Genomic DNA, 25,567 nt, shown 5'->3' with positions numbered 1-25,567 from the left:
GTATGTAGTATTGAAAGGAATCTATGTTGTGTGTGTGTGTGTGTGTGACATCTCTTTTTCCTTTAAGTGTCCCAGCTACAACCTCTCCAGCACTGTCCAGTGGTCAAAAAGCCATCTGTCTGCCTCATGAAGAAACAGAAGAATCTGGAGCAGAGTGAGGTCAGCAACAGCATTTGTTGTTTGACTATGTAAAATGAAACTGGCTTCATTCCAAAAACCACACTAGCCTACCACTTAGCATGCACACCCAGTACATTGATTGATGCTAAGTGGTAATTCTAGTGTGACTATTGGAACAAAGCCACATAACATGCAATATTAAACAGCTGTTCTGAACCCTTTGTCCCATGTTGGTGTGCACTGTAATATGCAGGCAAAAAATAATAATTCTGATGTGTGTATATATATATATATATGTCTGTTTCTGCCGTCCACCTTCTCTCGCTCTCAGCTCCAAGAGGGAAAAGAGAATGTGAAGGACACCGGCTGGGAGTCTCATTTGGACAAGTCAGTGCTGGACCAGTCCCGACACAAGATCCTGCAGGTGCTCAACTCCGGGTCCCTCAAAGACCTGAAGGGCCTGCAGCAGATTGGGGACAAGAAGGCCAAGCTCATTCTGGGCTGGAGGGAGATTCAAGGGTCCTTCTCCCAGGTCTGTGTTGTTTGGGCCCATATTAAGTTTCAGCATTTACAGCTAGCCCATTTCTTAAAAACAAAAAAATGTAATGTTGATAGTGGGCGTAGCTCTCGCTCTTGAAGTAAAACAAATACTTTGAGACCAATGTTTCAGCCATCTTGTCATCTAAGCCTTCATCAGAATGATAACGAGGCATTTTATTTGAAGCGCCGTCCTTTCAAGGCACCCAGTTACACTGTAAAAAGAAAGAACATCATACCAGTAGCAGCACAGCATCACAAACGGTTCAAACACAACATAAACACATCAGACAATAGTTACAAGGGGCATTGCATGGTATGTGAGTCCTAGGTTTTACATATATTTAAGTGTAATGGAACTCAAAATGACAGACGGTAACCAAAGGGGTTTTGAGAATGTCGCGCTTACTTGCTGTCACAAGCTGTTTGTTTTACCTGATTTACAATGTTGTGTTGCCTCTAGATAAGCATTGTATCATCTTTTGGGTGTACACAAGTTTTTGATTATCCTTTGGTTACTGTCACTAGGCTTGGGCTGCATACCGGGGTATTTGGGAAAAACCACAGCATAGTTTTTCAATACCGTCCAAACTATTTCTTTGAAAATTTGTAGATCCTTTTAAGTTAATACCTGCAGTCAACTTGTGCAATCCTTTAGGAGATAAAGTAGATTTCATCTTATTTCACCTGTCACATAATTTTACATTATGAAGCTTACCATAGTTACCCAGAATAATTGAGCAAGTCACGTGTTTGATTGTAAATGGCACAACGGGAGAAGCGGGAGAGTCTTCCCTGTGGCTCAGTTGGTAGAGCATGGTGTTTGCAATGCCAGCATGGTGTGTGCAACGCCAGGGTTGTGGGTTCGATTCCCACGGGGGGCCAGTACAAAAAAAAAAGAAATGCATGAAATGAAAATGAAATGCATGTATTCACTACTGTAAGTCGCTCTGGATAAGAGCGTCTGCTCAATGACTAAAACGTCTATTGCGTTTTATCTATTGGTGAGTCTCTGTGTTCTGCGCACATGAGATGAAGTTACACTTGTATGCAATTCACTACAAACATTTTTCCATCAGATATCTTAGAATGGCTTTCTGCTAGAAGTCAAAGACCTCTGATTAGTTATGTGCTGTTGCCATCTTTTCCCCTGTGCTTCCTATTAGCTTTTTTTCTCCTCCGTTCTTCCCCCCTCTGCTCCGTGGACATATGCTGCTCTTCCATCAGAAAAGCATGCATTACAACTTTGTTCATTTGCACAATTTCTCTTGTTCACTTTTGCTTGTAAATATCCACACTCACAGAAAATACAATTTGGTTGCTACTAGCTATGCTTTTATAACTTTATGAGCTGGATTTGCCTGTCTTTGCAATTAGTTGGTTTGTTTTTGCTCATTAGCATTTAGCATTTAGCTATGTGCTTTCACTATTATTTTGTGCAAATTTTGTTAGCATTCTGGTAATGGGTATTTCTATAAACTTCGGTACCGGTGAGGATTTCCTACACTGGACAACTTGTTACAGCTGTTGATAAGTCATTGGTAATAATATGCAAAAAAAATTAATGTCAATACCTTAACATATAAAGTGCATCATAGCTATTTTCAATGAAATTCACGAGTTGAAAAAGTCAAGTTGGCTGAGTACTTTCCGAATGCACTCTGTGTGTGGTACCAGTGAAAAGTATGGACACCTACTCATTTCAGGGTTTCTTTTTCTATACATTGTAGAATAATAGTTAAGAAATTAAAACTGATGGTCTCATGCATGTTAACATTAGATGCCTCCTCCCTAAGTTTGTTTTATTCAATGCTTTAGCACACTCCGCCAACCCCGATGTCCTAGCCGTGTCTGAATCAAAGCTTAGGAAGGCCACCAACAATTCTGACATTTCCATCCACAACTACAACATTTTCCGCCAAGATAGAACTGCCAAAGGGGGTGGAGTTAGCCTGCAAAGTTCTGTCATGCTATCCAGGTCTGCCCAAACAGTTCGAGCTTCTACTTTAAAAAATCCACCTTTCCAGAAATAAGTCTCACTGTTGTCACTTGTTATAGGCCCCCCTCAGCCCCCAGCTGTGCCCCGGACACCATATGTGAATTAATTGCCCCCCATTTAACTTCAGAGTTTGTACTGTTAGGTGACCTGAACTGGGATTTTTTTATATATTTTTTTTAACCTTTCTTTAACCAGGCAAGTCAGTTAAGAACAAATTCTTATTTTCAATGACTGCCTAGGAACAGTGGGTTAACTGCCTTGTTCAGGGGTAGAAGGACATATTTTTACCTTGTCAGCTCGGGGATTTGATCTTGTAAAGTCCAACGCTCTAACCACTAGGCTACCTGCCGCCCCGGCCGTCCTATAATCTAAGCTAGATGCCCTCAATCGCACACACATTATCATGGAACCTACCAGGTACAACCCTAAATCCGTAAACACGGGCACCCTCATAGATATCATCCTGACCAACCTGCCCTCTAAATACACATCTGCTGTCTTTAACAAGAATCTCAGCGATCACTGCCTCATTGCCTGCGTCCGTAATGGGTCCGTGGTCAAACGACCACCCCTCATCACTGTCAAACGCTCCCTAAAACACTTCAGTGAGCAGGCCATTCTAATCAACCTGGCCCGTGTATCCTGGAAGGACATTGACCTCATTCCGTCAGTAGAGGATGCCTGGTTATTCTTTCAAAGTGCTTTCCTCACCATCTTAAATAAGCATGCCCAATTCATAAAAAAAAAAACTAAAAAAATTAAACTAAGAACAGATATAGCCATTGGTTCACTCCAGACCTGACTGGCCTCAACCAGCACAAAAACATCCTGTGGCGTACTGCATTCGCATCAAATAGCCCCCGCGATATGCAACTTTTCAGGAAAGTTAGGAAACAATATACACAGGCAGTTTGGAAAGCAAAGGCTAGCGTTTTCAAACAGAAATTTGCATCCTGTAGCACAAACTCCCAAATGTTTTGGGACACTAAAGTCCATGGAAAATAAGAGCACCTCCTCCCAGCTGCCCACTGCACTGAGGCTAGGAAACACTGTCACCACCGATAAATTCACGATAATCGAGAACTTCATTAAGCATTTTTCTATGGCTGGCCATGCTTTCCACCGGTCTACCCCTACCCCGGTCAACAGCTCTGCACCCCCCACAGCAACTTGCCCAAGCCTCCCCCATTTCTCCTTCACCCAAATCCAGATGGCTGATGTTCTGAAAGAGCTGCAAAATCTGGACCCTTACAAATCAGCTGGGCTAGAATATTTGGACCCTCTCTTTCGAAAATTCTGCCGCAATTGTTGCAACTCCTATTACCAGCCTGTTCAACCTCTCATATTGCCTGAGATCTCTAAAGATTGTAAAGCTGCCGTGGCCATCCCCCTCTTCAGAGGGGGAGACACTCTAGACCAAAACTGTTACAGACCTATGTCTATCTTACCCAGCCATTCTAAGGCCTTCGAAAGCCAAGTTAACAAACAAATCACCGACCGTTTCGAATCCCACCAGAACCTTCTCCACTATGCAATCTGGTTTCCAAGCTGGTCATGGGTGCACCTCAATCACGCTCAAGGTCCTAAACGATATCATAACCGCCATCGATAAAAGACATTACTGTGCAGCCGTATTCATCTACCTGGCCAAGGCTTTCGACTCTGTCAATCACCGCATTCTTATCGGCAGACTCAGCAGCCTTGGTTTCTCAAATGACTGCTTTGCCTGGTTCACCAACTACTTCTCAGACAGAGTTCAGTGTGTCAAATCTGAGGGCCTGTTGTCTGGACCTCTGGCAGTCTCTATGGGTGTGCCACGGGGTTAAATTCTCAGGCCGACTCTTTTCTCTGTATATTTCAATGATGTCTCTCTTGCTGCTGGTGATTCTCTGATCCACCTCAACGCAGGCGACAGAATTCCGTATACTTCTGGCCCTTCTTTGGACACTGTGTTAACAAACCTCCAGACGAGCTTCAATGCCATACAACACTCCTTCCGTGGCCTCCAACTGCTCTTAAATGAAAGTAAAACTAAATGCATGCTCTTCAACCGATCACTGCCCGCACCTGCCCACCTGTCTGGCATCACTACTCTGGACGGTTCTGACTTATGTGGACAAGGGATCTGGTTAGACTGTAAACTCTTCTTCCAGACTCATATTAAGCATCTCTAATCCAAAATGAAATCTATAATTGGCTTCCTATTTCGCAACAAAGCATCCTTCACTCATGCTGCCAAACATACCCTCGTAAAACTGACTATTCTACCGATCCTCAACTTTGGCGATGTAATTTACAAAATAGCCTCCAACACTCTACTCAGCAAATTGGATGCAGTCTATCACACTGCCATCCGTTTTGTCACCAAAGCCCCATATACTACCCACCACTGCGACCTGTTTGCTCTCGTTGGCTGGCCCTCGCTTCATATTTGTCGCCAAACCCACTGGCTCCAGGTCATCTATAAGTCTTTACTAGGTAAAGCCCTGCCTTACCTCAGCTCACTGGTCACCATAGCAGCAACCACCCGTAGCACGCGCTCCAGCAGGTATATTTCACTGGTCATCCCCAAAGCCAACTCCTCCTTTGGCCGCCTTTCCTTTCAGTTCCCTGCTGCCAATGACTGGAACGAATTGCAAAAATCACTGAAGCCTCATATCTCCCTCACTAACTTTAAGCATAAGCTGTCAGAGCAGCGTACCGATCATTGCACCTGTACATAGCCCATCTGTAAATAGCCCACCCAACTACCTCATCCCCATACTGTTATTTTTTTTTTTTGCTCCTTTACACCCCAGTATCTCTACATGCACATTCATCTTCTGCACATCTATCACTCCAGTGTTTTAATTGCTAAATTGTAATTATTTCGCCACTATGGCCTATTTATTGCCTTACCTCCCTAATCTTACATTTCCACACACTGTATATAGACTTTTCTATTGTGTTATTGACTGTACGTTTGTTCATCCCATGTGCAACTCTGTGTCGCACTGCTTTGTGCTATCTTGGTCAGGTCGCAGTTGTAAATGAGAACTTGTTCTCAACTGGCCTACCTGGTTAAATAAAGGTTAAATAAATAAAATAACACACATAGAATCATGTAGTAACCAAAAAGCTGTTAAACAAGTCAAAATATATTTTTGATTCTTCAAAGTAGCCACCCCTTTACCTTGATGACAGCTTTGCGCACACTTGGCATTCTCTCAACCAGCTTCACCTGGAATGCTTTTCCAACAGGCTTGAAGGAGTTCCCACATATGCTGAGCACTTGTTGGCTGCTTTTCCTTCACTCATCCCAAACCATCTCAATTGGGTTTAGGTCAGGTGATTGTGGTGGCAAGGTCTTCTGATGCAGCACTCCATCACTCTCCTTCTTGGTCAAATAGCCCTTACACAGCCTGGAAGTGTGTTTTGGGTCATTGTCCTGTTGAAAATCAAATGATAGTCCAACTAAGCGCAAACGAGATGGGATGGCGTATCGCTGCAGAATGCCTTATGTCACCAGCAAAGCTCCCCCACACCATCACACTTCATGCTTCACGGTGGTAACCACACATGCGGAGATTAGCCGTTCACCTACTCTGCGTCTCACAAAGACACAGCGGGAGGAACCAGAAATCTCAAATTTGGACCCATCAGACCATAGGACAGTTTTCCACCGGTCTAATGTCCATTGCTTATGTTTCTTGGCCCAAGCAAGTCTCTTCTTATTGGTTTCCTTGCAGCAATTCAACCATGAAGGCCTGATTCACACAGTCTCCTTTGAACAGTTGATGTTGAGATGTCTGTTACTTGAACTCCGAAGCATTTATTTGGGTTGCAATTTGAGGCTGGTAACTCTGATCTTATACTCTGCAGCAGAGGTAATTCTGGGTCTTCCTTTCCTGTGGCGCTCCTCATGAGAGCCAGTTTCATCATAGCGCTTGGTTTTCTCGCACCCACTTTGAAATTTGGTGGAGGATCGGTGGTGATCTGGGGGTGCTTCAGCAAGGCTGGAATCGGGCAGATTTGTCTTTTGTGAACGACGCATGAATCAAGCCACAAACAAGGTTTTCCTGGAAGAAAACTTGCTTCCTTCTGCTCTGACAATGTTCCCCAACTCGAAGGATTGTTTTTTCCAGCAGGACAATACTCCATGCCACACAGCCAGGTCAGTCAAGGTGTGGATGGAAGACCACCAGATTAAGACCCTGTCATGGCCAGCCCAATCTCCAGACCTGAACCCCACCCCATTGAAAACCTCTGGAATGTGATCAAGAGGAAGATTGATGGTCATAAGCTATCAAACAAAGCCGAGCTGCTTGAATTTTTGCGCCAAAAGTTGCAGTCACCCAACATCAATGTGAAAGACTGGTGGAGAGCATGCCAAGACGCATGAAAGCTGTGATTTGAAAATCAGGGTTATTCCACCAAATATATTGATTTCTGCACTCTTCCTAAGTTAAAACATTAGTATTGTGTTTAAAAATTAATATGAACTTATTTTCTTTGCATTATTCGAGGTCTGACAACACTGCATCATTTGTTATTTTGACCAGTTGTCATTTTCTGCAAATAAATGCTCTAAATGACAATATTTGGGAGAATGTTGTCAATAGTTTATAGAATAAAATAAACCTTATCATTTTATCCAAACACATACCTATAAATAGTAAAACCACAGAAACTGATAATTTTGCAGTGGTCTCTTAATTTTTTCCAGAGCTGTATATACACATACACAAGCACAGTGCATTCAGAGAGTATTCAGACCCCTTGACTTTTTCTGCATTTTGTTACTCTACAGCCTTGTTCAAAAATGTATTGTTGTTTTTTTCTCTCATCAATCTACATACAATAACCCATGACATAGTAAAAAACATTTTTTGATTTTTGTGCAAATTTATGAAAGATCTGAAACGATCACATTTACATAAGTATTCAGACCCTTTACTCTGTACTTTGTTGAAGCACCTTTGGCAGCGATTTACAGCCTCTGGTGTTTTTGGGTATGACGCTACAGGCTTGGCTCACCTGTATTTGGGGAGTTTCTCCCATTCTCTGCAGATTCTCTCAACCTCTGTCAAGTTGGATGGGGAGTGTCGCAACACAGCTATTTTCAGGTCTCTCCAGAGATGTTAGATCGGGTTCAAGTCCGGGCTCTTTCTGGGCCACTGAAGGACTTGTCCCGAAGCCACTCCTGCGTTGTCTTGGCTGTGTGCTTAGGGTTGTTGTCCTGTTGGAGGGTAAACCTTCACCCCAGTCTGGGGTCCTGAGCGCTGTGGAGCAGATTTTCATCAAGGATCTCATTGTACTTTGCTCCATTCTTCTTTCCCTCGATCCTGACTAGTCTCCCAGTCCCTGCTGCTGAAACATCCCCACAGCATGATGCTGCCACCATGTTTCACCGTAGGCATGGTGTCAGGTTTCCTCCAGATGTGACTCTTGGCATTCAGGCCAAAGAGTTCAATCTTTCGTCAGACCAGAGAATCTTGTTTCTCATGGTCAGAGTCCTTTAGGTGCCTTTTGGCAAAGTCATGTGCTTCTTACTGAGGAGTTGCTTCTGTCTGGCCACTCTACCATAAAGGCCTGATTTGTTGGCGTGCTGCAGAGATGGTTGTCCTTCTGTAAGGTTCTCCCATCTCCACAGAGGAACTCTGGAGCTCTGTCAGTGAGCATTGGGTTCTTGGTAACCTCACTGACCAAGGCTCTTCTCCCCCCGATTGCTCAGTTTGGCCAAGCGGCCAGCTCTAGGAAGATTCTTGTTGGTTTTAAACCTCTCCCATTTTTAAGAATGGAGGCCACTGTGTTCTTGGACCTTCAATGCTGCAGACAATTTTTGGTACCCTTCCCCAGATCTGTGCCTCGACACAATCCTCTCTCAGAGCTCTACGGACAATTCCTTTGACCTCATGGCTTGGTTTTTGCTCAGACATACACTGTTAACTGTGGGGCCTTTATATAGACAGGTGTGTGTCTTTCCAAATCATGTCCAATAAATTGAATTAACTACAGGTGGGCTCCAAGTTGTAGAATCCTCTCAAGGATGATCAATGGAAACAGGGTGCACCTGAGCTCAATTTCGAGTGTCATAGCTAAGGGCCTGAATTTTTATGTAAATAACATTTCTGTTTTTCATTTTTATATACTTTGTTAACATTTTGAAACCTGTTTTCGCTTCATCATAATGGGGTATTGTGTGTAGATTGAGGAAAATATTAGAATAAGGTAGTAACGTAACAAAATTTGGAGAAAGTCAAGGGGTCTAAATAGTTTCCAAATGCTCTGTACATACAATTTAAGTTGAGTTTCATTCATTCTGGTTCTAATGCCAATATCAATCTTTATTCCAGCTGGAGGATCTAACCAAAATCGAGGGAATCACAGCCAAAAGACTCTCCTCCTTCATTAAGGTAAGACTGACAAGCAGATTCCATAGAATAGATCTGGGGTCGTCTCAATACTCTTTCTCCATCTTTCATTGTGGTATCGTAATATGAAAAAACACCAGGACTATCATTCCATTGTCTTTTGGTGTTTTGTTTTGAAAATGTAACATTGCTACATTGTATAGATGTTGGCAAGAAAATGTAACGCTTTAAAAAGAAAATGCCCCAACACTTGAACAGGAAGTCTTACTGATAGTATCAGGGTATGAACATGGTTTATGCTCCAGTCAGTCTTCAGTAAATAAGAGAAATGGTGAGAACTCTATTGTAGAACCCCAGTCTGAGGTCCTGGGCACTGTGTAGCAGATTTTCATCAAGGATCTCTTTGCCGAGCTTCACTGCTATTTCGGCTAACAATTCTAGGGGCGGAGACCGTTTTGTAATGTTACCCTAAATGTTTGAGTATTCAGTTTTCCGTTAGTTAAGGGAACGTTCAATCTATATTAGCAAAAACCTTCTGAGAACCTATTTAGCATGTTTTGGTGTTAGTTAGGAGCATATATTTAAGAAAATATTCTCCTAAGTATTTTTGAAATGTGCTGATTTGGGCTGGATGTGTCAATGTGTAGTTCATACATGCATAATCCATGAGCTGAATAACTGTTTTACCTCAATTGGCCACAAAGTCCCTAGTTTGAATGCAACTGTTTTTCTGGATGCTGTTCTGCTCCATTTTCCCCCCACATGGGCCAGCCAATAAGCTTCATCCTCTTGCGTGACAGACCTCTATGAGTGACAGCTAGCAAGATGTACATGATGCACCCAGAGCAGAGCGAGAGCAATGACATTGTGCAATATATCTGCACTAAGACGTAGTACGGTATTTTGGCTCGTGAGCGCTACTTTCAGAACTATTGGCTAAAAGGTATACAAAGTACCGGAGAATCATTTTTAATGTCAAACAAAATTGTTAATTTTCAAGACACGTTTCATGGGACGTTGCGTCCAGTTTTCTGAGGGTTAGGAGAATATTCTATCAACATCATACCAAACATAACAACATGATCGCCATGTTCTCAGAGTACCCAATATTACTGTTCGGGACACACTTCATGGAATGTTGCAAGAACATTTGTGTCCAGTTTTCTGAGGGTTAGTATTCCAACATCATCATACCAAACATAAACAGAATATGGTTGCCATGTTCTCCAAAAAGGAGAGACATTCTATTGGAACGTTACAATAACATTCCTGTGTCCTAGGACGTTTTGAAACATAGGGCAGTCTGTCATTGCACCATGGAGGTTTTTGTCTAGTTTGCGGATTCTTCCGGGGACGTCCCTAAAGAGGTTTTTAGGATGTCGCCTGATGGTTCCAATAGAAAAACTTGTTTCATTACACATTACCCCTTGTTACTGTTGCCGAGACCATCACGGCCCTGATTGGTAAACCAGTGATCCATTTACAGCTTTGTCTGTTGGCAAGGTTAAGGGGAGACACACACACACACACACACACACACACAGTGCTTTCAACACAATGATGTCTATAAACCCTGTGTTGCTGATGCTATGTATTGGCCTTTGCGAGGCTTTGAAGCCAACAGTCTGACATTGGCTCTCCCCAGTAGGAGCAGTTCTCTATAGGAATTCATGAAATTCTACAGTATTTTAAATGACTGTATTTAAGTATTTTTTTTTGTTTGTTGTAGTAGTGGGGACCGTAACATTATTCATCTCTAAAATCAGTATTTTTCTACTACGCCACCGTGCAGTGTCACTGACTGATTTTACCTATATTGGTACACTTTGCAATTCAAAGTAAATCTCATCTCTGTTAAAAGTACACTCAATAAAAACGATTTTATTTATCATGGTGATTAAGGAGTAACATTAAAACTGAGGAATATGCACCACCAACATTAGACAACTAGACGCAGACATGGTGGCATAGCAGGAAGATCGGAATGCTGTGAACCAAGAGGTTGTGAGTTCAAATCCCAGGTGAGGACATGTTGAATAATAATAATAACTGTTTAAATGAACGTGCACAATGGAATCATGTATGTCAAGTGTGTAAGTTGAAAACAGTATGTTAAAAGCACTGTTTGGGTGTCCCAAACCTTGCCAACAAACAAAGAGCTGTAAATGGATCTGTGGTTCACCAATCAGGGCCCTAATGGGCTTGGCAACAGTAACAAGGTGTGGTGTCTAAAGAAACAAGTCCTTTTTTGGGAGAGAACATTTCTTTCGGAGTCTTTGGGTAGGTCCCCGGAACAAACTGGGAACTAGACAAAAATTATTTCCCCATGAAACGTGTCCAGAGCATTAATATCTGATATTCTGAGAACATGGCGTCCATGTTCTGTTTGTTTGGTGTGATGTTGATGAAATATTCTCCTAACCCTCAAACTGTACAATGGAATATTCTTGCAACATTCCAATGAAACATGTCTAGACCATTAGTACTGAATATTCTGAGAACATGGTAACCACGTTCTGGGTAGGTTCTGTTTTGATATTTAGGGAATGGTCTCATGGAAACAGTCCTTGCACAGCACTGGAACGTTCCTATGAAAACATTAGGTAATGACCTATTGAGAGTTGTGGGAACGTGTTGTTGTTAACTGGGATATCCTTTTGATGGATTTTTAAGCACGAATTGTATTGATACCCCGAGGCATTGAAAACTCAATGTTCTCTGGAGTATTTGTGGAACACCTTAAAACACTGTTGTAGCAGACGTGAATGGCCCAGGTGTAAGATATTTCCATGGTTGTATTCACTAGGAATAAAACCGAAACAAAGTGGCAAAACGGGAGGGACTACCTGAACGCATGTCTACGTTTTCTACAGCTAAGCGTTTTGCTACAGTGCACATTACACTAATGAATTCAACCCAGGCGCTAACTATCGTTTCCATTAGGCTTCTGGTGTCCTCTTGGTCCATTTAAAGAATAAAGCTTTAAACAAGGCTTTTATGGTGCGTGACTGTTTTCTCTCTTCATTCACAGGCCAACATTCTCAGCATGATGGGGACGTGATTCTGCTATCTGGTCTTTGTCTACTCTTCTTGTCCTTCCAACATTTTGCCTTTTTTAATTTTCTCTGTTTTTGAAGAATGTTCTCTGATTATTTGCCACTCTGACTCTGCATTTAGAACTGTATAACGTGATATGTCTGTGTATATACATCTCTTATAAGAGGTGGTCTGCAAGCGTTTACTAGTATGTCTTTTTATTATATTTCACGAAAATGTGATATTTGTCCTTGTTTTATTTTGAGATGTTTTTGTAGTATTTGCGCTATTCCAGCCGATGGCGCAATATTGCCGTTCAATAAATGTCTCTACTTTTATCGATTTTTCAGTCCTTATTTACACACCATATTAATGGTATATGTTGTTCGAGGATGTGGCTTGCTTGTAAAAATGTATAGCCAACAACACTGTTCGAAATAATATTACCATTGGTGAAATATGACAATAGCAGAACACGTGGAAGGGCATCTCCATTTTGATAACCCTAATTATTACACATACCTTTAATATGGGAAGGCGTTATAGTAAATGTAAATGTGGCATTAGGAAATTAGGCACTCAACAGAAAGGATGCGTTTCTGTCGGGTGCTGTGCTGTCAATCCATCCCTCCCACTGCACGTAGGCTGGGTTGATTTCAGTTTATTCATTTCACGCTTTCCCCCCTCTTATCTGATCCACATTCTCTGCACCCTCCCCACCCCCGAAGCGCAGCATTTCGAAAGGGCTCTACATCACGTAATTCAGTACTGTACACGTCTTCCAGAATATTACAAAAGAGATGCGCGTATTTGGGGAACATACTTCAGAGTTGCGCATGCAAACATACTGAAGGCTGTAACGAATAATAAATCGCTGAATGCTATTGGGTTCACTTATGAAAATACTATCATGCAAAATCACGGGTCATTTCGGGTATTTTGAAGAATCCATTGGATAAAAGGTGAGTTTCTAATATTTTAGCATCGTCAATTTGCTTATGCCATTATCTTCAATACAATGTTTTGTGTAGAATGCCAATAGGCCGTGATAACGGCTTTGAATTGAGAATTTGGGTATTTATGTCCTATCCCGTTTTATTTTTATGTTTTCCATGCAAGCCTACATTGCTGCATATGCATCGTCCCCCCCCCCCCCCCCCCACAGTCATTACCCTTTTTGGTAAACGGTTGCTTTTTATAATTTGCCTATTCCTTCAAATAGGTTATTTGTATCCAATACTCTAGCCCATAATTGTAGCTGTATAATCCCCCTCCCCTTTCACTCTCCTTCCATATGTCTTCACTCTTCCCTGTGGCTTTGTCCCTGTTACCTTTTTTTTTTTATCAATTTTTTTTTGTCCCATTGTACTGTGCTAAATAGGCTGCAATCATATGCCCCATTGTGCTCAGAAAGTGGTTATGAACACGTCAAGAAATACTAGCAGGTCTGTACACACCTGCACATAGACCTTTTGTCAATAATATTATTAGCATTATTTGATATAAAGGCAGCTGGGCCATGTTTTTATCTTTGTATTGAATAATAAATTGGTGACATTTTACATTACTTAATTTTTTGTATTAATTCTCCCCTGTGTGGCAAAGGGCCAGATCAGTGTTTAAAATAGATGTTTGGCCTCTTAGCCTTTCCTGTTATATTTAAGCAGAGCATTGAAAAAAACTGGTAAGAATTTCTCATCAGACCCTAAGTCCCCAGGAATACTAAAGGAGGTTATGATTATGTGCCCTCATATGCCAGTGAGTACAGATTCAATAAGTAAAATACCAAATTGCTCTGAACAGAGTGTAAACAATAGTTGGTAAGCAGGTTTTGTTTTGTCATTGTTCAACCCCTTTGTCTAACCCCCAGGTGTATAGAAGGTAAGCAGAAGCCCACAAGCACACTCCTTTGTTATCAACATGGCTCTGAACACGAACCCAGCCCCCACCATTTGGCCAGGCGAGGAACAGCCGTCACTATTGGACCAAGATGCATCATTGTTAAGCCCAGCTACCATCATCGCTGTGACTGTCACGTCCCCACCAGAGATGGAGGAACAAGAGATCCATAGCACCACCACCAGCTTTGGGCCCTGCCTGAGCCAAGCCACAGCAGGGGAACTGGTCATTGTGATCAATGAGAAAATGGAGAACAGTAAGACATAAAACATTTTTATGCAGAGGCGCAGTCCCGCTCCTTACGTATTTTATTGGTGCATAGGATAGTGGAGAGAAGATAGGAAAGTAAGCAGAGTTGCAAGTCAGAAGGGCACTGGGTTGGATTCGACCCCATGCCGACTGGTATTTTGTGCCAGGGGTTGCGGCACTAACCACTAGACCACACAGCCCAAGCTTTTTAAGCTCTGACTCATTTAAGTTATTTGTGTGCCCGCGGAATCCAGGACAGTTGTACAGCATACGCTTGCTTGGACGGTTAGTTCGGGGCATGTCAAATACATTTAACATAAGATTCTGGTCTACTAGTGCTCAGGGGACACTAGTTCAATCATTTACTGATGCTTTTCATCCATGTCCCCGTCCCCCCCCCCCCCCCTCTCTAGGTAATGGTATACACCCAGCTCCTGCTGACACCACTTCCCCAGTCATCTCCTCTCCTCCCAGAAGGCAGCAGTCCATTTCTTACTCCCACCACCCCCACAACAGCAAGACCCGGAAGGGGAGTCGTGCCGGTTCCATCGGCTACACCGCCTTCTCCCCGCGGCCCTCCATCTCACGCCACTCCAGCATCGCCACCAACCCACCCATTGACAGAGCCAAGCCTAAAGACTACCTAATACTGGCTGTGCTGGCTTGCTTCTGCCCTGTCTGGCCAATCAACATTGTGGGGTTTGTCTACTCTGTTATGGTAAGCCTCTTTCTTTTGACAAGTTAGAAATGTAGATGGGGAGATTGGTGAGAAGGATATAGCACAGTAAGGGAGTGGCAAGACCGGGGATTGAACTGCAGGACTACTGCTAGACAACTGTGTTCCTCTTTCTGTCACATTTTAGTGTCAAATGATCTGCAATGTTTGCTAAATACTATTTTTAGTACAGCTTTGAAGACCTTTGCCTTTATGCTTGTGGTTTCATATTCATCAGACATTTCTGTACCTTTTGTGTCAGAAACTACTTCTATTCATCTTAGACTGCTGTGATGTTATTGACGATTAGCACCAGCTTTGTAGCCTGGTCCCAGATCTGTTTGTGGTGTATAGCCAACTTCTATGGTCATTGTCATGCCACTTCATGACCATAGGAGTTGGCAAGAGCGCACAAACAGATCTGGGTCCAGGCTACCAGCTTTGTGTCAGGCTTCAGAATACCTTGTGCTGTTAGTGTTAGTCTGTTTTTATCTCTATTAAAAAATACTGGTCAAAAGGAAACACATAGCTTCTTAGCAAAGGGGCGAGTTGTTTACTAGAACTATCTGGGAGTGGGCAGGTGAAAGCTGAAAAATAGCTGTTATTGGCAGAGAGGTTTGAAATAATTGCTCTTATTGGTCTGTTAACTAATTTACAGCATGGTCACCATGGAAAGCCAAAACTCCATCCCACTAAAACAGGCTGAAATTTCAAGTGGTCTTTTCAAACAGCTCTTAAACTAAAAGGGCATTATCATACATTTTCACAATTTCACAGTATTATTCCAACCTCAAAGTGTGGAAATATACACTATACAGTGCCCTCAAAGTATTCAGACCCCTTCCCCTTTTCCACATTTTGTTACATTACAGCCTTGCTCTAAAATGGATTTAAAAAATCCTCATCATGCAAAAACAGGTTTTTGTAATTTTTTGAGAACATATAAAAAAATAAAAGAACATACCTTATTTACATTAGTATTCAGACCCTTTGCTATGAGACTTGAAGTTGACCTCAGGTGCATCCTGTTTCCATTGATCATCCTTGATGTTTCTGCAACATGATTGCAATCTGTGGTATATTCAATTGATTTGACATATTTTGGAAAGGCACACACCTGTCTACATAAGGTCCCACAGTCATCGCAAAACCAAGCCATGAGGTTGAAGTAACTATCCGTAGTGCTCCGAGACAGGATTGTGTCAAGGCACAGATCTGGGGAAGGGTGCCAAAAAAATGTCTGCAGCATTTAAGGTCCCCAAGAACACAGTGGCCTCCATCATTCTTAAATGGAAGAAGTTTGGAACCACCGATACTCTTCCTAGCGCTGACCACAAGGCCAAACTGAGCAATCGGTGGAGAAGGGCCATGTTAAGGGAGGTGACCAAGAACCCGATGCTCACTCTGACAGAGCTCCAGAGTTCCTCTGTGGAGATGGGAGAACCTTCCAGAAGGACAACCATCTCTGCAGCACTCCACCAATCGGGCCTTTATTGTAGAGTGGCCAGACGGAAGCCACTCCTCAGTAAAAAAAAAAGGCAAGTGACAGCCCACTTGGAGTTTGCCAAAATGCACCTAGAGGACTGATACTCAAGATTCTCTGGTCCGATGACACCAAGATTGAACTCTTTGGCCTGAATGCCAAGCGTCACATCTGGAGGAAACCTGGCACCATCCCTACGGTGAAGCATGGCGGTGGCAGCATCATGATGTGGGGATGTTTTTCAGCGGCATGGACTGGGAGACTAGTCAGGATTGAGGGAAAGATGAACGGAGCAATGTACAGAGAGATCCTTGATGAAAACCTGCTCCAGAGCTCTCAGGACCTCAGATTGGGGCAAAGGTTCACCTTCCAACAGGACAATGACCGTAAGCCCACAGCCAAGCCAACGCAGGAATGGCTTCTGGACAAGTCTCTGAATGTCCTTGAGTGGCCCAGCCAGAGCCTGGACTTGAACCAGATCGAACATCTCTGGAGAGACATGAAAAAACTGACGGAGCTTGAGAGGAACTGCAGAAACCCTCCAAATACAGGTGTGCCAAGCTTGTAGCGTCATACCCAAGAAGAATCAAGGCTGTAATCACTGCCAAAGGTGCTTCAACAAGGTACTGAGTAAAGGGTCTGAAATACTTACGTAAATGTGATATTTTTGTTAAAAAAAGTCTTTGCTTTGTCATTATGGGGTATTTTGTGTTGATTGATGAAGGAAAAAAGAATTGAATAACTTTAGAATAAGGCTGTAACGTAACAAAATGTGGAAAAAGTCAAGGGGTCTGAATACTTCCCGATTGCACCGTGTGTATATATACAACAGTATGTGGACACCCTTTCAAATTAGTGGATTTGTCTATTTCAGCCACACCTGTTGCTGACGGGTGTATAAAGTCGAGCACACAGCCATGCACACAAACATTGGCAGTAGAATGGCCTTAGTGAAGAACTCAGTAACTTTCAACGTGGCACCGTCATAGGATGCCACCTTTCCAACACATCAGTTCAACTCCATATTAATGCCCATGATTAGAGATGTTCGACGAGCAGGTGTCTACATACTTTTGGTCATGTAGTGTTTACAAAACACGGGAAAATCATATTTTTGACTGCGCTGGGCCTTTAAGCAGTCCATAACTAACCAACTACTTCCTTCCTCCTTTCCTAGTCCAAGAACAGTCTGGAGCAGGGCAACCTGGATGGAGCTCGACGATTAGGTCGTCTCGCCAGGATGCTCTCTACAGTGTCACTGATAGGAGGGACAGTCATCATCATTGCCTGCATTGTAAACCTAGCGAGTGAGTATCACAGTTGGCCAACCTCAGTTGGCTTGTATTCATAAAGAGTTAGAGTAGGGGTGCTGATCGAGAATCAGTTTTGTCTTTGATCTTTAAGACAAAACTGATCCTAGATCAACACTCCTACTCAAGACTATGAATATGGGCCCTACTCTATTAATTTATGATTCCTACCAGAAGTCTCAAAGCCTTTCCAACAAATCCCTTGGCTGGCACTGTTCGAGGACTTGAAATGCAATCCATCCTTCCTTCCCTGATGTCTGATTTGGATTAGTGACAGTGTACCAAAAAGGGTTCTGTTAATTACGCTTGTGTGATGAGTAATCATTCCTGAGACCTGAAGACTTGTTAGCTCCCAGAGCTAATGCATGGACTTAAGCTCAGGGGCCTATGGGACTTATGAGGGTTTGATATCTTTCCCAAAAACATTAGGGTGATCACTTTGATTTCACTTATCTAATCATCCAATCACTTAAAGATCATTGGTCATTTACAGCACAGGTGTCAAACTCATTCCCTGAAGGGCCAAGTGTTTGCGGGTTTTCACCTCCCTTGTACTAATTAGTTAGGAACTCCCCTCATGTGGTTGTCTAGGTCTTCATTGGACACAAATTAAAAGGTAATAACAAAAATGAGCAGACACTGCCCTCCATGGAATTAATTTGACAGCCCTGATCTACAGGGAGGAAGGAAGTTGCGTTTTAGAGGAATCAAACAGGGCCCAGTTTCCCTATAGCAATGGAACTTAGGCTCACGAGTGTTTTAACGACACATCGTTTCCGACAACTTCCGAAGATGTAACATGCTTCCCAAAACTCCACACAGAAAGAACATTCGAAGTGTGTCGTTGTTTTTCCTTATGTAAAAAAAAGTCAGTGCTGCTCTCCCATCAGCTTTTTCCATTCGAAATTTACCTTAACATTAGAATTATTTCACTATATTTATGATGGGTCAGCTATCACCTATAAGGTTGCAAATATTGAGGTGGCTTATTCTAATGCTTAGCCTACCCTATAATGCACATAATCACAGATTTGGCACATCATTGCGCACATGTTACAGATCATGAAATATCTTGAGGGAAAAATTACAGTGTAGCCTACATTTAGCTAAATAGAACTCAGTTGACTGAACATGAAATTGATTTTAACAAAAAATGTAATTTATAGACCTATGTAGCCTATACTATTTATTTTTTAATGCAGTCATTTCAGTTTTCATTTGAAACATATCTTTATCTTTTGCTCGTAACAATTGCAACGACATTGGCAACTTTGTATTTGTAGTCAACTTCGTTGTGAAGTTATCAGTGGTCACTGAGAGACAGATAAAAAGCTTGATTCTATGTTTAGTGGAGAACTTCTGTGTATAAAGTGATGCAAAAGAGCATCTAACGACTCACTTAGCGGTCTGAGGCAGTCGGTAAATAACAAGTGTTTTAAGCGCATCACTTAGAGTGTTGGTCCAGTAACCGAAAGGTCGCTGCTTGGAATCCCAAGCCGACTAGGTGAAAAATCTGTACGTGCCGTTGAGAAATGCCCTTAATCCTAATTGCTCCTGTAAATCGCTGTGGATAAGAGTGTCTGCTAATTAACTCAAACGTAAGTGCAACTTTGATAATGATGGTTTTGGGAAACAGCTCAGAGATTTTGCTCCTGCAAAGGTTCTAACAATATACTTAACCTTAAGACGCTTTTGGGGAACTGGGCCCAGGACTTTTGTGTGTGTCCACTGGCTCACTCCAAAAATACTCACACAGCCATAAGCTGGGTCAATCACTCAAATGAAATTACCCATGTGGGATTGTTTAGTTCACTTAAGTTCAATCAAATGTTTAACAACAGTATTTTGGCTGTTTTCGAATGTGAAAAATGTCCATCCCATCGGGTCTTAAAGCCAAAGAGATGTCCTAATTAACTCACTGTGAGCAGCGACTGGAACTAAAACTAGCATATTGTACACACAACTGGAGTTAAAGGGCCGGTGGCCCTTTTTGATACATTATGTAACTGTTCTCTGTAGCTCTGTTTGCTTCTACTTCCATATTGAGCTGGCAGAATGAAAAATTGCTTTACTAACTGCTGATGTTTCTTCTTTTTTTTGTTTTAGTAAATGTGAAATCCTGAGTATCGTCTTGCCGTGAAACAGGATCTAACAGTTGGATATCCGGAAACAGGATCTATCTAGCTGACTGTTCCTTTTTACCGTCTCTTACAGTGTAGTCATTAACTGGACATGCTATGAATATTATACACCTGATATTACATACCTTTCTATAATTGATATTATGTAATCCTTTGTTAATGAAAAAACTATATACAAGATGCTTCCGCTCCAAACTGGTCTGGGCTTCTCCAATGATGGATCTCGCAGTGGAGAAACGGATGATCAGAATAATTCCTTACTTTGTATTCTGCCCAACACTGAACACTGTCCTTGACAAGGCGCCATTACCTCAACCACTGGCCATGATCAGAGAGACAGACCAAAACGAGATGTCGTGAGAAAGGATGACAAAAACAACAGAAGAGATTGTTTAAAGGAGGTGTGATCAATGTGAGAGAAACTGGGAGGATTGTTTCAGAGCTTGACTACCTACAATCATTGGAGGACAACAAAATGTCTGCTTAGTCCATCCTTCATTGCCCTGACGAAAGGACACATCAGAAATTCAGCTTGGCATAAAATCCCATCGGTACATGAAGGTGCTTGAGGGATTAGCCTTGCAATAGAAACTCAAAGAAGAAATTAATTTCAGAGGAAGAATTCCCCTTTCATTTCGGAATAGGCTTAGATTCTAGTTTGTCAGTGCATATCCTTCATGTCTTTCAGGCTACTGTTAGCCATTTTGTAATTTAAGAGCGAGGGCAGGAGGGAACGACGCTCACCAACACACAACTGCTGAGAAGATGGAAGGGATAAACATTTCATGGGCACGAAGCAAAGTCAAAGTAAAGGACACAATTGTGGCCAAAAAATAAAGTTGTCATTGTGCTTTAAAGCTTTTGGTGACCACAATATATATCTCCATGTGTTTGGCTTAGGACCTGGAAATAAGGTGAAATGGATGCAAAATGGGTGGCAGGAAGAACACAAAATGATATGTAATTCAGTGACTTTATATCCATTTTCCACACTGAGGATGGGCCTTTTGACTGTTAATGAATGAGAGCATTGCTGACCAGAGAAGTGGAAAAACCTAAAAACAAATCATAGCAGGTTATTTACAGCATCCATGAATGGTTAAAGTTCTGCCATTGTGAATCGGTGAAACTTTATTTCTTGTACATTTTTGATAATGTTTTAGATTTTAAACCACAAGTTTAATAATCTGATGCTTTTGAAGTACGGAGCTATCGATGATAGATGGCCGTGGTGTGTGTCCATGCATATACCAAATTACATAGTCACTGCACTGTTGTGGCTGGTCACAATAAAATGAATTGCCAGTCTTCACTTTGGTGATACTGGAAATACGGTAGCAGCCCTGGGTATCTATTGTATGGGGACCCAGAGAATATAATCTGTCATCTTTCCGATTTAATCAAGTGGGAATCTGATCCCCATGCTGGGTATCTAGTGGTGGACTTTAAAGGGAAGGTTCAGTTCACTTGACATTTTCATTGGTTTATTCGCTTAATTGTGTTGTCGATTGATCCAGGCATTTATGTGCAGGATTCAGATTTGTTTAAAAAGCCACAGCTAACTAGAAAACCATGGAAGCAAAAGGGGCATTGTTGATGGTAAAAATGGTGTGGCCAAATCAACTCAAATGAAGTCAGTAGCCAGGTTTCCATCCATTTGGTGACAGATTTTTCATAATCTGCATAAAGAAAATGTGAATATTTTTCCACCAAACCGAATTTCTGCGGATACAAATAATCAGTGTGTGACGATGTAGTGCATGCAATTTGATTTTTAAAGCTTAATTCAATGTGTTTCCATTGCATTTTTAACTCGACCGAAAGTTTTGTCACAAACTGTTGCATTTAATAGCTAATGGTGCCAACTCTGGTTTTGGCACGTGCGCTCTAGCCAACAGATCTCAGATACAGTACAGATAGACAAGTCTACATGAGATTATTATGGATAAGAGCGAGAATATTTTAATTTTCTAACGGCAGTCAAGCATCGATCATGTCATCTGAATAAGACCCTCTATTTATTGGGAAGGAGTGTGTCTCATCACCGTGAACGTTCATCATAATTTATTTAGTCTGTAGCCTAATAAACTGCATGGTTTCCCCGAGTTGTAGTGAGAGGACCACACACCATATCATCACGTGACTCCAAGTTCACTTCGATATGAATGTTATTAAATGAATATTTGCGCCTAGTGTTAACACTGCATATTTAATTTTACCAACACAAAAAGATCCCACGTCGAACGAGAAAATTGTCGGTATTTATAAAGTTGGACCAAAACGTCATGTTTCCATCACAGCTGTAGTGATTTTTTATATATAGATAGATAGATAGATAGATAGATAGATAGATAGACGGTATGACTTTAATTTCATAACTGTGGATGGTAACGTGTTTGAAGTTACTTGAAGTGATTTGTCCACAGATTTCGAACATGCAAATTATGCCCCTGTTACTCCTATAGTGTTTTGCTTAGCGGTGGCTAAAATAAAATGTTTTACCCTGCATTTAAAATGTTGAATCAATTTTCAATCAACAACGCCACAATTAAGTGAATAAATTGATGGATTTAAAAAAAAAATGTATCTACCCTTTAATCCAAGCCAAATGTCTGATTAGTATCTACCTTTCATTCCCACAGCTCCTGTCTCCCAAACACTTTTGATTAGTAATTATTTTAAATTGGAACTTTAAGTTAAGGTAGATGAAATGGCATTGCCATGAGCAGCATCGCAAATATTGATGAGCGAGATGCAAGGCTTCGCACTCACACGGTCACACACAGTATCTGCACATGTGCACGGAAGAGAAGTTGAGCCTCACACTTCAACGCTCTTAGTTGTTGCAGAAATTGACCCGCTATGCTGTTTACTAAATGCATCTGTCATATCTCTGAGACTACCTTTAATTTAGATACTACTATGCCTTGACCTCAAAGTCCATCAACAGCAATTCCTACCCTAATGCAAACATTCTGTATGATTTAATGTATTAGGCATTTCTCCCCTCTGTTAGTGTTTAGATGTTAAAATTAATTGTAATCAAGACTTGATATTATTCTGCAGATAAGGTAACGTATATATTGTGGAGTCTTCATAGTTATGAGTTAACATTATAGCTCTTATAATGTGGACAGGAGAGGTAGTCTGCTAGTCTTTGTTAATTAGTCTTTTGCAGTCTTTGTATTACCATTGGCTACTATAATCTATGTGGATATTGGCATGTTGATTTCCATTGATGTATGACAATTTTATAGACGTACAACCAAAATGACATGGATAAGAAAACCTGGCACTAGAGATACTTGTATCCTTCCCAGGCACATTCTTAATAAAGACACATTGCATGAAAATTGGTCTGTTAGTCTATCACAGCATGACTTGAAATGAAAGAGGGAAAACTGAGTGTGGGAGTGCATGCTTGTCATACAGTTAGAGTATGTCAGCTTTGGGGATGAAAAGTGCTTACTGTTGTCAGGCAGTGGAACGAAGAGGGGGAGAAGGAAGAGCAAGACATTTGGGGGTGAGGGGCCTACAGGCAAAAACCACTGATAGTTCTAATGAGCAGGTAGAATATCTTTGACGATTAGCACCAAGAAACAAAACTTAACCCGTCTTGGTAAAAGTTAGTGAGATCGATTATTTTTATCTTGTTTTGACATTGATGTGTAGATATTGAGGTTGAATCTGTATTCCAGCAACATTTCTGAGTATTGCTCACCTTGAGAATGCTGACTCACATTGATGGGAGAACCTTCCAGAAAGACAACCATCTGCAGCACTCCACCAATCAGGCCTTTATGGTAGAGTGGCCAGACAGAAGCCACTCTTCAGTAAAAGGCACATGACAGCCCGCTTGGAGTTTGCCAAAAGGCATCTAAAGGACTTTGACCATGAAAAACAAGATTCTTTGGTCTGTTGAAACCAAGATTGAACTCTGGCCTGAATGCCAAGCATCACGTCTGGAGGAAACCTGGCAGCATCCCTGTGATGAAGCATGGTGGTGACAGCATCATGCTGTGGTGATATTTTTCAGCGGCAGAGACTGGGAGACTAGTCAGGATCAAGGGAAAGAAGAATGGAGCAAAGTACAGAAAGATCCTTGATGAAAACCTGGTCCAGAGCGCTCAGGACCTCAGACTAGGGCGACAGCTCACCTTCCAACAGGACAACGACCCTAAGCACATATCCAAGACAACGCAAGAATGGCTTCGGGACAAGTCTCTGAATGTCCTTGAGTGGCCCAGCCAGAGCCCGGACTTGAATCCGATCAAACATCTCTTGAGAGACCTGAAAATAGCTGTGCAGCAACACTCCCCATCCAACCTAACAGAGCTTGAGAGGATCTGTAGAGAAGAATGGGAGAAACTCCCCAATTACAGGTGTGCCAAGATTGAAGCGTCATACCCAAGAAGACTCGAGGCTGTAATTGCTGCCAAAGGTGCTTCAACAAAGTACTGAGTAAAGGGTCTGAATACTTATGTAAATGTGATATCAGTTTATTTGTAATACATTTGCAAACATTTCTAAAAAACAGTCATTATGAAGTGTTGTGTGTAGATTGATGAGGGAAAATATAATTTAATCCATTCTAGAATAAGGCTATAACATAATAAAAGGTGGAAACCGTCAAGGGGTCTGAATACTTTCCGAATGCACTGTATATTTAGCCTTGTTTTAGTTCATTGTCCTGCTGAAAGGTGAATGTGTCTCCCACTGTCTGTTGGAAAGCAGACTGAACCAGGTTTTGGTCTTGTATTCTGCCTGTGCTTAGCTCTATTCTGTTTAAAAAAATAACATTCTAGTCCTTGCCGATAACAAGCAGACCCGTAACATGATACAGCATCCACCATGTTTGTAAATATGGAGAGTGGTACTCAGTGATGTTGGATTTGCCCCAAACAACATTTCTTTGCTACATTTTTTACCGTTTTACATTAGTGCCTTGTTGCAAACAGGATGCATGTTTTTCAATATTTTTATTCTCTACAAGCTTCCGTTTCTTTTGATTTAGGTTAATATTGAGGAGTATGTAAAATGCTGTTGATCCACCCTCCGTTTTCTCCTCCCTGGTCTTTGTGGTTGAATCTGTGTTTGAAATGCACTGCTCGGATGAGCGACATTATGTGTTGGGTACATCATGTTAAACACTATTATTGCACACAGTGAGTCCCTGAAACTTATATTATGTGACTTGTTTAGCACATTTTTTTACTCCTAAACTTATTTAGGCTTGCTATAACAAAGGGGTTGAATACTTATTGACTCCTGACATTTCAGCTTTTCATTCATTTGTAAAAATTGTTTCACATTATGGGGTGTTGTGTGTGTGTGTAGGCCAGTGACACAATCTCAATTTAATCCATTAGAAAATCAGGCTGTAACACAAATGTGGAAAAAGTATAGGTGTGTGAATACTTTCTGAAGGCACTGTACTTACACTGACACTCCAACACGAATATTGATGCCACACAAAGACTCTTCACATATGCTGCTGCTACTGTTTATCTATCCTGAATGCCTAGTCACTTTTACCTCTATGTACTGTACATATTATCTCAACTACCTCGTACCCCTGTAAATGGACTTTGTACTCCTTGTATATAGCCTGATATTGGTATACTGAGCAAAATTATAAAATAAACATGCAAAGTGTTGGTCCCATGTTTCATGAGCTGAAATAAGAGCCCAGAAATGTTCCATACACACAAAAAGCTTATTTATC

The 25,567-nt window shown here is 41.6% G+C and overlaps 2 protein-coding genes across 3 annotated transcripts in view; both read left to right on the top strand.

Annotated features, from left to right (window-relative positions):
- The window catches only part of kif22 (kinesin family member 22), a 55,178-nt gene extending 42,795 nt beyond the window's left edge, over window positions 1–12,383 (top strand). For both annotated transcript variants that reach the window (XM_014159252.3, XM_014159251.3), the window contains exons 10-13: window positions 68–159; window positions 452–652; window positions 8,992–9,051; window positions 12,041–12,383. In XM_014159252.3, coding sequence (XP_014014727.1) covers window positions 68–159; window positions 452–652; window positions 8,992–9,051; window positions 12,041–12,070 — 383 coding nt within the window. In that variant the 3' untranslated portion in view covers window positions 12,071–12,383. The remainder of the gene's footprint in view (window positions 1–67; window positions 160–451; window positions 653–8,991; window positions 9,052–12,040) is intronic.
- Window positions 12,384–12,619: 236 nt separating this feature from the next.
- prrt2 (proline-rich transmembrane protein 2) lies at window positions 12,620–23,195 on the top strand. Its single transcript, XM_014159270.3, has 5 exons — window positions 12,620–13,007; window positions 13,916–14,200; window positions 14,607–14,911; window positions 17,569–17,698; window positions 19,808–23,195. Exons 2-5 carry the CDS (start codon window positions 13,966–13,968, stop codon window positions 19,822–19,824), a joined length of 687 nt encoding a protein of 228 aa, XP_014014745.1. The 5' UTR covers window positions 12,620–13,007; window positions 13,916–13,965; the 3' UTR covers window positions 19,825–23,195.
- Window positions 23,196–25,567: the final 2,372 nt, after the last annotated feature.

Source organism: Salmo salar, chromosome 19 (assembly GCF_965601325.2).
Source record: "Salmo salar chromosome 19, fSalSal1, whole genome shotgun sequence".
Lineage (NCBI taxonomy): Eukaryota > Metazoa > Chordata > Actinopteri > Salmoniformes > Salmonidae > Salmo > Salmo salar.
The sequence above is the reverse complement of the archived record's forward strand: the minus strand, read 5'-3'. Positions and strand labels throughout refer to the sequence as shown.

Bases quoted from the DNA above. Each gene is read 5' to 3' on its own strand.
- prrt2 (XM_014159270.3), top strand. From the start codon at position 13,966: ATGGCTCTGAACACGAACCCAGCCCCCACCATTTGGCCAGGCGAGGAA. The intron at 14,201-14,606 runs GTAAGACATAAA...CCCCCTCTCTAG, and splicing joins CAATGAGAAAATGGAGAACA to GTAATGGTATACACCCAGCT. The intron at 14,912-17,568 runs GTAAGCCTCTTT...CTCCTTTCCTAG, and splicing joins GGTTTGTCTACTCTGTTATG to TCCAAGAACAGTCTGGAGCA.